Genomic DNA, 14,578 nt, shown 5'->3' on the forward strand with positions numbered 1-14,578 from the left:
TTTTATGATATTTTTTTTTTCAGTTTTCTTGTATTTCAGGAACAAAGACTTATTACATAGAGTTATACCTCTTCTGGAAATGTTTACTTTGATGCTTTTTATGAAATTTTGTAATTGTCTCCCGTTAATATGAAAAAATGTAAAAAGTGGACTATTTTTTAGCTTTTGATATAATTTATAGTTTTATATTCAAATTTGAATACTTCATCAACAACCTGAAACAAATGGCAAGTAATGAAAACAGCGCATAGCTTCGAAGTTCATCATTTTCGATCTGTCTTGGTCCGAGATAGGCAAAAGGAGTATAATAATAATTTCATAAACTTAGATTTCTAATTAATTTTCGCAAAATGTGTACTTATCAATGCAAATCTTTGACAACCTTAAAATAAGAGTGTTTATATTCATATGTTCCCTAAGGCAATATATTTTTATTAAATTAATACTTAATATGCTAAAACGCTATCTTGGTCGGGCAACCAAATTCAATAAATACTTCCAGTGCACAGTATAGACCCTTTCGCTGTACTACACAACCTAGTGTCACATCTTTAGGTGTGAAATAACGACGCACCATTAACTAGCTGTCCAGTTCTGTTGAGTGAAAGTATCCTGCAAACTGCTATCTCGTGTCTGTACGGTACCGACTGCCGAACGTATTACTTCTTTGATTGAATGTGATTCAAATATCTTGTTATTTTAGGTCTTTGCTTATGTCAAGTGCAATACTTCATCAAACATACGTATCATCAATATTAAATACTTTGCTTCTACTTTTGTAATAATAAAATAAAATATACATAAATTTGCCTTGATTAAGATGACGGTATTACCATTCGTAATTATATTAGCCTTCCGTCCGCAAATTTTCGGTGGTTTCCGTACAATCGAAATCGGCTATTTCCGTGGTTTGGGCCGGGCCGGGCCGGTCCGGGTTTTATTAATAACCGTGGTATTCGACCTACAATAAAAATGGCCGTCAGTCGCAGCAATAACCAGGTAACGAAACAAAACAAACCCTTCTTTACTTTGATTGAGTTGTAGAAAGGTAGGTAAATACACGAAATATATAGTTTATCAACTTTTCATCAATTGACAGTGTAATTGATGTAATCATACGTTTTTTGTACACCAAATTGCTATTTTTTCGAATCCGGAAATGTAAACAAAAAAACACAAAAAAAAAAACCTAAAAAAGCTAAAACTTTCCATAAATGCATGGTAATTTGTGAATTTCGTACAACATCTCTTTCAGTTTTTTTTATATATATATGTGTCGTCCTGGTATAGGACTTGTAAGTTGTATTAAAAAGGGGAGGAAATGTGTAGGCGGCTGGGTTGCTCGGTTGGTTTTACCCTGTGCTGAGAGTAGACAAGCTTACTGTCGCTGAGTGGCTGCTTTTTAATTTCTGACTTTTGCAGTTTGACAGTCACAATTTAAAATAAACTGTATACGTCGGATTAGTTCGACTAGGTAGAGGGCATCGGAACAGTATTCCGAGGCCCCGGGTTTGACATTTGACGCCAAACTGGTTAAAGTCTGTCCCATCCCATCGGTTAACATCAACTTGGATGCACGGTGACAAAACTGGTGCAGCTATTGGTAAAGTAAATGGCGTTAGTTAAACTACAAAAAAGTCACCCTCGAGAATTTCAAGGATTTTTCTCTAAGTACTCGAATTTCCAAATGAATGCCACATATATCTTTCCAACGGCAGCTCACTGTTGTTAAAAATCGGCCGCCATTGGCGTTTACTCTCTAAAAAGGAGGAGAACATGAAAGTTCACGTAAATTACTTGGGGAGCAACTCAAAATGGATTTAAAAGTGAATAATCGTCGTTTTGTACTGAAAAACCTTGAAAGATCAACAGACTGAACAGTTCGTATATTCAAAAACAAATTTCAAATGCAAGAAAGACAAATTTACTCACATGCCACTTGCAAATTCCAAGTTAACTGTATGCTGTATCCCAAGGTCCGATTTACAACTTATCATTTCCCCATTTATTTTTCCACCGTCCAGTCGGAATACAACTTCAATTTTGTTCTATGTCGAACAACTACACACTCTAGATGATATTCAGGCACCAATTGCACCATACATATGAAACAATGCGTTGATTACACCATTTTTCATACGCATGGCTCAAAAAATAACCTGTATTCTGCGATTTAAAAATCCTTCCATCCCATTGAATGTATTTCAAAGATTTATCCTCGATATATCACCCTTTCCAAAATTAATTTCCATAAAACTACTGCTTTGAAAACACACTACACTTTTCTATCGCGCCCGATTTGAAAGTGACATCACAAATGACATAAAACTGAATGACGTCACAGTAGACTTGCCTTACTGTTCATCCAACCAGTGGCGTAGCTTCTATAAGGCACTGCAGGCTTGGGCCTCCAGATATCAGAGAAAACGAAAAATTAAAATGCTAAATATGCAATAAAAATGGAATGGTAAGGGGGGTAAGGCTATAGGAGCTTATGGTAATCTAAACATCCGTCTTGAACATGTAATAAGAGCTTATTAATTTTATTTCCATGATTGATAAAAACAGATACCAGTAGTTTAACAATTATCTCGCTCGTATACCACGGCCCCGCAAAATATCACCCTGCAACTTTGTTAATGTCGGAAAATAGACATTGCTTGCAGCTTGTAGTTAACATTTTATAAGCACTTTTAACCCTGCACTAAATATTTTGGCACTTAATTTGAAAATGGCATCATCGGTCCGCCTTATCCTGACCAATGAGATAAGAGAGATGATTAGGGCCTAATTACGACGCATATGAACGAAAAAAAAGTTTTATTTGCCCACAAAGCACGCAAAACTAAAATCTATTTCCATTGAAGGGATTTCAATCTGGAACCCTTTTTAGGCGTAAATGGACGCATTACCAAAAGTAGGTCATTTTGTGAAACATGTTTAATCAGCAAACACTACAAGGTTAAATCCTTCTTTGTTTATAAGTTTATAAAAAGAAAATGTTAAAAATATTTTAGAATGATACTTAAATCACTTTAACTAGATTTTGTATAATTTGATTTGATACAAAGAGGGGCCACATTAAGTCTGCATTATTGTGCAACTTTAAAAAAATATACGAATACAATCTCATAATTCTAACATTGAAGTTAAATTGAGAGGGCGCCGGTGCTGATAGAAAATTGTGTCAGAGAAGGTTCCCGTGCCGGGTGAAGGGAGTTAAGAGAGATCCTGTGTGACAGAGGCAAATTTCGCCGACTGAGAGGGATCCCGTGCGTTAGCGAAATCGAAAGAGTTTTTAAAGAAACGTGATAAAAAAACACACACACATAAAGTTTATTTACAAATAAGATGGGATCAACGGCTTCACATCTGAGATACTAGATCGTGACTCAAAGCTATATTCAAGCAAAGTTCTCTCCGTCTGCATTCCATCTTCGTTTGAACTTGTGACAACTATTATTTACTAATAAAACAAATTTAACGATAAAAAAGCAATGGTATATGGCTACGACTTCCCGTGGTTCAGATTTTTTTTTATGCACAAACTTTTGTTCAGGATGAAAAAGCCAGCTACGCTCCTGTCAACTATAAATCCGTAATGTTCAGAGCGTGAATCGCGGGTCAAATGTTATAGAGCCAGATCGATTTAGAATGTAGATCTACATCATTTAAACATCTCTAAGGGTTTTGAAAGTTTAAAAGAATTTATAATTTTATAGTTTTAATATTGTCAGTTTTTTTTTTCTTGTGTAAATACCGCTCTAAAATCACAATTTCGAATTTTTTTTATTTTACCAAAATGTTTAAATGGAGCCGAAATTTTGTTTTTATGGTAAAAATGGTAAGCTGAACCATGCGCGGATCCAGAGGGGGAGGGTCCGGTAGTCCGGACCTTTGGAAAATCCTAAAAAGAGGAAATATGAGAAGAAAGAAAGAAAATGATTTTTCGAACAGGCAACATTAGGGACCGCATCCAAAGTGTATACATGAGGCTGCTGCACGTAGAGCGCTAATTCATATTTATGTTTATTATCTCAAAGATACGAATAAATCTTCCTTTTGATTTAACAGGTGAGCTCATAAAAATGTGAAAATAAGGGGTATATTGTATATACAATGGCAATGGAAAAGATGTTATTAAATGCTTCTAAAACGTCCCAGAATGCAGGAAATGAAGCGCTGAATTTCAAAATACTAGTATTCAGGGGGAGTATGCCCCGCTATTTCCTCTTTTAGCATGTTCAACAAATACTTATTGACAACTCTTTATTTGTAAACGGCTAACATCCACATGAATAACCTCAAATTATTCAATATAAACAGACACATGTTTGCCATGGTAAGAGTTCGGTCGGAACACCACTTGAGAAAAATGGCTGGATCCGCACATGATGTTTACGCACGGTGTTCTGGTCCATTGCACATAACGTATGTGAGCTCGAAGCAACGTAAGAACGAGACTACGATGTTTAAAAGTCGAAACCACGAAACTATGATGCTGGAAGTCGAAATCATTTCGTATTATCACCATTGTGGTTTCGCGGTTTCGACTTTTTAGCATCTTAGTTTCGACTTTTCACTATCGTAGTTTCGAATTTTCATCATCGTAGTTTCGAGTTTTCACCAGCATACTTTCGACTTTTCATCAGTGTATTTTGGACTTTTTATCGTCGTAGGTTCGACTTTTCATCATCAAAGTCTGAACTTACAACATCGTGTACCGCCTTCCTTTTGTTTTTGTCTTTTTTTTTAATATCCCAGTTACGCACGTGGGAAAATTAAGCTGGGCATGAGAAAGGGTAAGATATTCTACCTTTTTCTGATTTACGGGTAACATTAATCTTAAAATCGACCCAAATTTAGGGAAGCTCTTAAAAAACATTTTGATCTACTAACGACTAATACTCAAACATCGAAAATATGTTTAAATTACTCTGAAACACTGGAAGTTAAGCATTGCCAGTTGTTCCCCGTATCATCTTTTATTAATAACTTTATTTGAATTCATAAAACAACAGTGAGACTTTTTTAGCAATACAGTGTGAACTCGGCCCGAGTTTTGTTTTCTAATACATTTTAACGTCGATAATTTTGAGTTGTCCCCTAAAAAAAGTATGACAGGGCGCCGCCATATTGTTTATATACAAGAAGCGACGCGACGTCATTTAGCATTACGGTCTATGGAGAAAAATACAAAATTGAACATATCAACTTCAAAAAAATTTTTTTTTGAAAAATGAAAAAAGTGCCTAGAGATATGGATCTGCGCTATATAAAAATATATTTTAGGGCATCATAACACATATCATAATTTTAAAAATGATGTTAACCAGATAGGTGGGACAGACTTTAGTCTCTGATGCCCGTAATTGCTCATATATAATGTACTGGCTGAAATTTGTCCTAAGAATGGTGAGGAAATATGTCATGGTATAGGACTTGTATTAAAAAGGGGAGAAAATGTGTAGGCAGCCGGGTAGCTCGGTTGGTAGAGCATCGGATCGGTATTTCGAGGCCCCTGCATGGTTGGAGTCTCGGTTTGGCTGCACATTTTTCTCACCCTGTGACATATAGATTCCGTTATTCAGAACTAAATATAAGCAACATATCCAGTTGATAAGAGATGATTGATGATGCTTGATATGACTCTGGGTAAAGAAATTTTGGATGTTTCTATTCTTATTTTACTAGTAGTTAATCCCCCACCATGAATGGTGGGGATTATAGGGAGAGTCTCTGTTTGTCCGTCTTCCAGTCTATATATATTTCGTGTCTGCTATGTATCTCCTAAACCCCTTGAAGGATTTTCATGAAACTTGGGTCAAATGATCACGTCATCAAGACAGTGTGTAGAAACCCATGAGTCAGCCATATTGGCTCAAAGTGAAGGTCACAACTGTAGGTCAAATGTATGAGCCTTCAGTTTTATGTCTGTTCTATACCTCCTAAACCACTTGAAGCATTTTCATGAAACTCGGGTCAAATGATCACCTCATCAAGACAATGTGCAGAACTTATGAGTCAGCCATGTGGGCTTTAGGTCAAGGTCACAAGTCAGGGTCAAATGTTTGAGCCTTCCAGTTTGTGTCTGCTCTGAATCTCCTAAACCCCCTGAAGGATTTTCATGAAACTTGGGTCAAATGATTACCTCATCAAGACGATTTGAAGAACACATTGAATCATCCATGTCGGTTCAAGGTCAAGGTCAGATCTGGGTCAGATGTTTGAGCCTTCCATTATGTGACCGATCTGTATCTCTTAAACCACTTAAAGAAATTTCAAGAAACTTTGGTCAAATGATCACCTCATCAGGATGATGTGCAGAACTCATGAATCAGCCATGTCAGAGCTTAAGGTCAAGGTCAAAACTCAGGGTCAAATGTTTGAGCCTTCCATTTTGTGTTCGTTCTGTATCAGCTAAACCCCTTGAAGGATTGCCATGGAACTTGGGTCACTTGATCATCTCATCAAGACCATGTGCTGAAATCATGAGTCAGCCATGTTGGCTCAGGGTCAAAAAAGTCACAACTCAAGGTCGAAGGTTTGAGCCTTCCATTTTATGTCTGCTCTGTATCCTTAACCCCTTGAAGGATTTTAATTTGACTTAGCTGTAATATATTCCCCTTATCAAGACAATGTGCAGAATTTAAAATTCACCCCTGCCAGTTTAAGGTCGAGGTCACAACTCGAATGTTTAATGGTTCCTCCCAGTACCATCAACCCTTTCGCTGTCCATAATAGTGGCAGGGGATATAGCTGTCTTTCAGACTGCCTTGTTCTGCCTACCGTAAGGCATAAAAAATTGTTTGTTTCCGGTATCCCGACCTACCCTAAATTTTTGGCATGACCCTAAATGTTTTTATGGCCTTGGAGAATATTTTTTTCAACTTTCTGACAAGAAATGGCAGAACTGCACTTTTTATGCCCCCGAAGGGAGGCATATTAGTTTTCAACTGTCTGTTTGTTCGTTCGTTCGTTAGTTAGTTAGTTCGTTCGTTCGTTAGTCACAACATTAACTTTTTGCATGAAGGCACTTTACTCGCGAACCACTGCACCCAGGACCTTCAAACTTCACATGCTGATAGTACTTATTGAGTATACCACCCCTACTGACTTTGGGGTCACCAGGTCAAAGGTCAAGGTCACAGGGGCCAACGTAAACTTTTTGCATGAAGGCACTTTACTCGCGAACCATTGCACCCAGGACCTTCAAACTTCACATGCTGATAGTACTTACTGAGTACACCACCCCTAATGACTTTGGGGTCACCAGGTCAAAGGTCAAGGTCACAGGGGCCAACGTTAACTTTTTACATGAAGGCACTTTACTCGCGAACCACTGCACCCAGGACCTTCAACTTCACCTGCTGATAGTACTTATTGAGTACACCACCCCTACTGACTTTGGGGTCACCAGGTCAAAGGTCAAGGTCACAGGGGCCAACGTTAACTTTTTGCATGAAGGCACTTTACTCGCGAACCATTGCACCCAGGACCTTCAAACTTCACATGCTGATAGTACTTATTGAGTACACCACTCCTACTGACTTTGGGGTCACCAGATCAAAGGTCAAGGTCACAGGGGCCAACATTAACTTTTTGCATGAAGGCACTTTACTCGCGATCCACTTCACCCAGGACCTTCAAACTTCACATGCTGATAGTACTTATTGAGTACACCACCCCTACTGACTTTGGGGTCACCAGGTCAAAGGTCAAGGTCACAGGGGCCAACGTTAACTTTTTGCATGAAGGCACTTTACATGCGAACCACTTCACCCAGGACCTTCAAACTTCACATGCTGATAGTACTTATTGAGTACACCACCCCTACTGACTTTGGGTCACCAGGTCAAAGGTCACAGGGGCCAACATTAACTTTTTGCATGAATGCACTTTACTCGCGAACCACTGCACCCAGGACCTTCAAACTTTACATGCATATAGTACTTTATGAGTACACCAACCCTACTGACTTTGGGGTCACCAGGTCAAAGGTCAAGGTCACAGGGGCCAACGTTAACTTTTTGCATGAAGGCACTTTACATGCGAACCACTGCACCCAGGACCTTCAATCTTCACATGCTGATAGTACTTATTGAGTACACCACTCCTACTGACTTTGGGGTCACCAGGTCAAAGGTCACAGGGGCCAACATTAACTTTTTGCATGAAGGCACTTTACATGCGAACCACTTCACCCAGGACCTTCAAACTTTACTTGCTGATAGTACTTTATGAGTACACCACCCCTACTGACTTTGGGGTCACCAGTTCAAAGGTCAAGGTGCTGCGGGGGCATTTGTCACCATTAGTGACAGCTCTTGTTATGCTTTAAACATTGCCAGTGATGTTAGAAATCAACTTACTGATGCTCTAAATGCATAACCCCCTTATTTGTATTCATTTATTGACACAAAAATAATTTCCGAAAAGTCTCCCTTAACTCATTCTGCCTGCACAACGCATTAATGCGTCGGCCAATTGTTATCTGAATACCGCGTGACACTTCTAGGCGGTCTTGTTATCTACATCTGGAAACCGCACGCCGCGTACATGCGTCTTTACAGTAACAGCTCTGAATTCCGCATGACGCATTCAGTTGTCACATTTCAATTGGTCTTAAATAAAATCTTTTAGTTCTTTCTAACAAGTTGGACCAATCAAATTTTTTGTTGCCTAGCATTTTTAAAACATAAATAAAATCGGCTTTTGTGAAAAAATAATGCTTTCGTTCAAGAAAGCTGTAAAAGCGAATGTCGTTCGAGTTAAAATTTGTGATTTCTCGAAGCCTGGAAATTACGGATGATTCTTTATATGATCGAAACATAAAAAAATGAATGAATAAATAAATAGATACCAACAAATATTCTTTGAGAAATGACAGTTGAAATAATGCAACCCAAAAGTATATACTTTTTCGCTCGTTGCTATGCGGCAAATAATGCCATCTGCGGGATCAGACAATTTTACGGATAAATGAGTTTTATTCTCATTATTATCATTCTTACGTTTTATTACAATAAAATCATCATTAAAATTGTGCCAGAATTTTATTTAAATCTGTCCAAATCTAGCAGAGATAAGTATAAAATCCCAGCTATGGAGCTAGAAAAGGTGTTGAGTAATATTCTTTATAAATACGGTTCTAAACATTTGAGTGCGGAAAAAAATTGAATTATAAATGATCGGGTATTGTTATAACAAGAGCTGTCCGTAAGACAGCCAAGCTCGACTATTCGAAATATTGTCCCAGAAGCAGGAAAATATTACCCAAAAAGGTTAAAAATTAAAAGAGTTTTAAGTTCAAAAGGGGCATAATTTCACCAAAATGCATATCAGTTATGGGACTTGCTGCTATCAACTAGTTTTATAACCCCGAAGGCACATGTGAAGTTTTAATTCAATATCTGCATTAGTTTTGGAGATAGAAACTCGCATGTAAAACTTTAACCAGAATTTTCAAAGTCCAAAAGGGGGCATAATTTGGCCAAAATACATGCCAGAGTTATGGGACTTGATCCAGTGAGGTTAGTAATTGATCTAGAAAAAGAAAAAAATAAGTTTCAAATCTATATGCCTTTTAGTAATAGCTGTATGTACTTGCACGCAAAACTTTAACCAGAATTTGCTAAGTCCAAAAGGGGGCATAATTTGGCCAAAATGAGGTCAGAGTTATGGGACTTGCTGCTATCAACTAGTTTTATAACCACAAAGACACATGTGAAGTTTCAAATCAATATCTGCATTAGTTTTGGAGATAGTAACTTGCATGTAAAACTTTAAACCAAAATTTTCTAAGTCTAAAAGGGGGCATAATTTTCCCAAAATACATGTCAGAGTTATGGGACTTGACCAGTGAGGTTGGTAATTGATCTAGAAAAAGAAAAAATAAGTTTAAAATCTATATGCCTTTTAGAAATAGCTGTATGTACTTGCACGCAAAACTTTAACCAGAATTTTCTAAGTCCAAAAGGGGGCATAATTTGGCCAAAATGAAGGTCAGAGTTATGGGACTTGCTGCTATCAACTAGTTTTATAACCCCGAAGACACATGTGAAGTTTCAAATCAATATCTGCATTAGTTTTGGAGATAGTAACTTGCATGTAAAACTTTAACCAAAATTTTCTAAGTCCAAAAGGGGGCATAATTTGCTCAAAATACATGTCAGAGTTATGGGACTTGACCCAGAGAGGTTGGTAATTGACCTAGAAAAAGAAAAAATAAGTTTCAAAGCTATATGCCTTTAATTGATGGCTGTATGTACTTGCATGCAAAAACTTAACCAAGGTGTGACGCCGACGCCGACGCCAGGGTGAGTAGAATAGCTAGACTATTCTTCGAAAAGTCGAGCTAATAAATAGATGAATAAATAAATAGATACCAACGAAGATGTTTTTACTTTTTCATACACACATGAGCATTCTTATATCTTACGTCTGTCATTACTGACGTGTATTTTTAGCTCGACTATTCGAAGAATAGTCTAGCTATTCTACTCACCCTGGCGTCGGCGTCACACCTTGGTTAAGTTTTTGCATGCAAGTACATACAGCCATCAATTAAAGGCATATAGCTTTGAAACTTATTTTATCTTTTTCTAGGTCAATTACCAACCTCTCTGGGTCAAGTCCCATAACTCTGACATGTATTTTGAGCAAATTATGCCCCCTTTTGGACTTAGAAAATTTTGGTTAAAGTTTTACATGCAAGTTACTATCTCCAAAACTAATGCAGATATTGATTGGAAACTTCACATATGTCTTCCGGGTTATAAAACTAGGTGATAGCAGCAAGTCCCATAACTCTGACCTTCATTTTGGCCAAATTATGCCCCCTTTTGGACTAACAAAATTCTGGTTAAAGTTTTGCGTGCAAGTACATACAGCTATTTCTAAAAGGCATATAGATTTTAAACTTATTTTTTCTTTTTCTAGATCAATTACCAACCTCACTGGGTCAAGTCCCATAACTCTGACATGTATTTTGGGAAAATTATGCCCCCTTTTAGACTTAGAAAATTTTGGTTAAAGTTTTACATGCAAGTTACTATCTCCAAAACTAATGCAGATATTGATTTGAAACTTCACATGTGTCTTTGTGGTTATAAAACTAGTTGATAGCAGCAAGTCCCATAACTCTGACCTTCATTTTGGCCAAATTATGCCCCCTTTTGGACTTAGCAAATTCTGGTTAAAGTTTTGCGTGCAAGTACATACAGCTATTACTAAAAGGCATATAGATTTGAAACTTATTTTTTTCTTTTTCTAGATCAATTACTAACCTCACTGGATCAAGTCCCATAACTCTGGCATGTATTTTGGCCAAATTATGCCCCCTTTTGGACTTTGAAAATTCTGGTTAAAGTTTTACATGCGAGTTTCTATCTCCAAAACTAATGCAGATATTGAATTAAAACTTCACATGTGCCTTCGGGGTTATAAAACTAGTTGATAGCAGCAAGTCCCATAACTGATATGCATTTTGGTGAAATTATGCCCCCTTTTGAACTTAAAACTCTTTTAATATTTAACCTTTTTGGGTAATATTTTCCTGCTTCTGGGACAATATTTCGAATAGTCGAGCTTGGCTGTCTTACGGACAGCTCTTGTTATAACAATACCCGATCATTTATAATTCAATTTTTTTCCGCACTCAAATGTTTAGAACCGTATTTATAAAGAATATACTCAACACCTTTTCTAGCTCCATAGCTGGGATTTTATACTTATCTCTGCTAGATTTGGACAGATTTAAATAAAATTCTGGCACAATTTTAATGATGATTTTATTGTAATAAAACGTAAGAATGATAATAATGAGAATAAAACTCATTTATCCGTAAAATTGTCTGATCCCGCAGATGGCATTATTTGCCGCATAGCAACGAGCGAAAAAGTATATACTTTTGGGTTGCATTATTTCAACTGTCATTTCTCAAAGAATATTTGTTGGTATCTATTTATTTATTCATTCATTTTTTTATGTTTCGATCATATAAAGAATCATCCGTAATTTCCAGGCTTCGAGAAATCACAAATTTTAACTCGAACGACATTCGCTTTTACAGCTTTCTTGAACGAAAGCATTTATTTTTTCACAAAAGCCGATTTTATTTATGTTTTAAAAATGCTAGGCAACAAAAAATTTGATTGGTCCAACTTGTTAGAAAGAACTAAAAGATTTTATTTAAGACCAATTGAAATGTGACAACTGAATGCGTCATGCGGAATTCAGAGCTGTTACTGTAAAGACGCATGTACGCGGCGTGCGGTTTCCAGATGTAGATAACAAGACCGCCTAGAAGTGTCACGCGGTATTCAGATAACAATTGGCCGACGCATTAATGCGTTGTGCAGGCAGAATGAGTTAAGGGAGACTTTTCGGAAATTATTTTTGTGTCAATAAATGAATACAAATAAGGGGGTTATGCATTTAGAGCATCAGTAAGTTGATTTCTAACATCACTGGCAATGTTTAAAGCATAACAAGAGCTGTCACTAATGGTGACAAATGCCCCCGCAGCACCTTGACCTTTGAACTGGTGACCCCAAAGTCAGTAGGGGTGGTGTACTCATAAAGTACAATCAGCAAGTAAAGTTTGAAGGTCCTGGGTGAAGTGGTTCGCATGTAAAGTGCCTTCATGCAAAAAGTTAATGTTGGCCCCTGTGACCTTTGACCTGGTGACCCCAAAGTCAGTAGGAGTGGTGTACTCAATAAGTACTATCAGCATGTGAAGATTGAAGGTCCTGGGTGCAGTGGTTCGCATGTAAAGTGCCTTCATGCAAAAAGTTAACGTTGGCCCCTGTGACCTTGACCTTTGACCTGGTGACCCCAAAGTCAGTAGGGTTGGTGTACTCATAAAGTACTATATGCATGTAAAGTTTGAAGGTCCTGGGTGCAGTGGTTCGCGAGTAAAGTGCATTCATGCAAAAAGTTAATGTTGGCCCCTGTGACCTTTGACCTGGTGACCCAAAGTCAGTAGGGGTGGTGTACTCAATAAGTACTATCAGCATGTGAAGTTTGAAGGTCCTGGGTGAAGTGGTTCGCATGTAAAGTGCCTTCATGCAAAAAGTTAACGTTGGCCCCTGTGACCTTGACCTTTGACCTGGTGACCCCAAAGTCAGTAGGGGTGGTGTACTCGTAAAGTACTATCAGCATGTGAAGTTTGAAGGTCCTGGGTGAAGTGGATCGCGAGTAAAGTGCCTTCATGCAAAAAGTTAATGTTGGCCCCTGTGACCTTGACCTTTGATCTGGTGACCCCAAAGTCAGTAGGAGTGGTGTACTCAATAAGTACTATCAGCATGTGAAGTTTGAAGGTCCTGGGTGCAATGGTTCGCGAGTAAAGTGCCTTCATGCAAAAAGTTAACTTTGGCCCCTGTGACCTTGACCTTTGACCTGGTGACCCCAAAGTCAGTAGGGGTGGTGTACTCAATAAGTACTATCAGCAGGTGAAGTTGAAGGTCCTGGGTGCAGTGGTTCGCGAGTAAAGTGCCTTCATGTAAAAAGTTTTTTCTAGATCAATTACCAACCTCACTGTGTCAAGTCCCATAACTCTGACATGTATTTTGAGCAAATTATGCCCCCTTTTAGACTTAGAAAATTCTGGTTAAAGTTTTACATGCAGGTTACTATCTCCGAAACTAATGCAGATATTGATTTGAAACTTCACATGTGTCTTCGGGGTTATAAAACTAGTTGATAGCATCAAGTCCCATAACTCTGACTTTCATTTTTGCCAAATTATGCCCCCTTTTGGACTTAGCAAATTCTGGTTAAAGTTTTGCGTGCAAGTACATATAGCTATTACTAAAAGGCATATAGATTTGAAACTTATTTTTTCTTTTTCTAGATCAATAACTAACCTCACTGGGTCAAGTCCCATAACTCTTACATGTATTTTGAGCAAATTATTCCCCTTTTTGGACTTAGAAAATCCTGGTTAAAGTTTTGCGTGCAAGTACATACAGCAATTACTAAAAGGCATATGGATTTGAAACTTATTTTATCTTTTTCTAGATCAATTACCAACCTCACTGGGTCAAGTCCCATAACTCTGGCATGTATTTTGGCCAAATTATGCCCCCTTTTGGACTTTGAAAATTCTGGTTAAAATTTTACATGCGAGTTTCTATCTCCAAAACTAATGCAGATATTGAACTGAAGCTTCACATGTGCCTTCGGGGTTATAAAACTAGTTGATAGCAGCAAGTCCCATAACTGATATGCATTTTGGTCAAATTTTGTCCCCTTTTGAACTTAAAACTCTTTTGATATTTAACCTTTTTGGGTAATATTTTCCTGCTTCTGGGACAATATTTCGAATAGTCGAGCTTGGCTGTCTTACGGACATCTCTTGTTTTGTTGTTAAACTTCGAGACTGCCTCTTGATCTATAGAATGAAGTGTTAATAATAACTCAATTATTTCGACAGTTTGTTTGTGATATTTTAGAAACTCCACAAAATTGTTTCAAAATTCAAATTTTCATAAAGTACATGTACATGTTTTCTGAAAATTAGCCAAAAATAATCTCATTTTCAGCGCAATAATTTCCGTCTAAAATAGCTAAAAT

The 14,578-nt window shown here is 37.5% G+C and overlaps 1 protein-coding gene across 5 annotated transcripts in view; it reads left to right on the forward strand.

The window, feature by feature from the left end:
- The first annotated feature begins 956 nt into the window (after positions 1–956).
- Positions 957–14,578, forward strand: part of LOC123536807 (FERM domain-containing protein 8-like) — a 53,275-nt gene continuing 39,653 nt past the window's right edge. For 3 of the 5 annotated variants that reach the window (XM_053548460.1, XM_053548455.1, XM_045320258.2), the window contains exon 1: positions 957–999. In XM_053548460.1, the coding sequence (XP_053404435.1) occupies positions 973–999 (27 nt within the window). In that variant the 5' untranslated portion in view covers positions 957–972. Of the gene's footprint in view, positions 1,049–14,578 lie in introns of all 5 variants that reach the window. The other 2 variants (XM_053548470.1, XM_045320282.2) reach the window with 1 other exon arrangement.

Source organism: Mercenaria mercenaria, chromosome 1, assembly GCF_021730395.1.
Source record: "Mercenaria mercenaria strain notata chromosome 1, MADL_Memer_1, whole genome shotgun sequence".
In the NCBI taxonomy this organism is placed as follows: domain Eukaryota; kingdom Metazoa; phylum Mollusca; class Bivalvia; order Venerida; family Veneridae; genus Mercenaria; species Mercenaria mercenaria.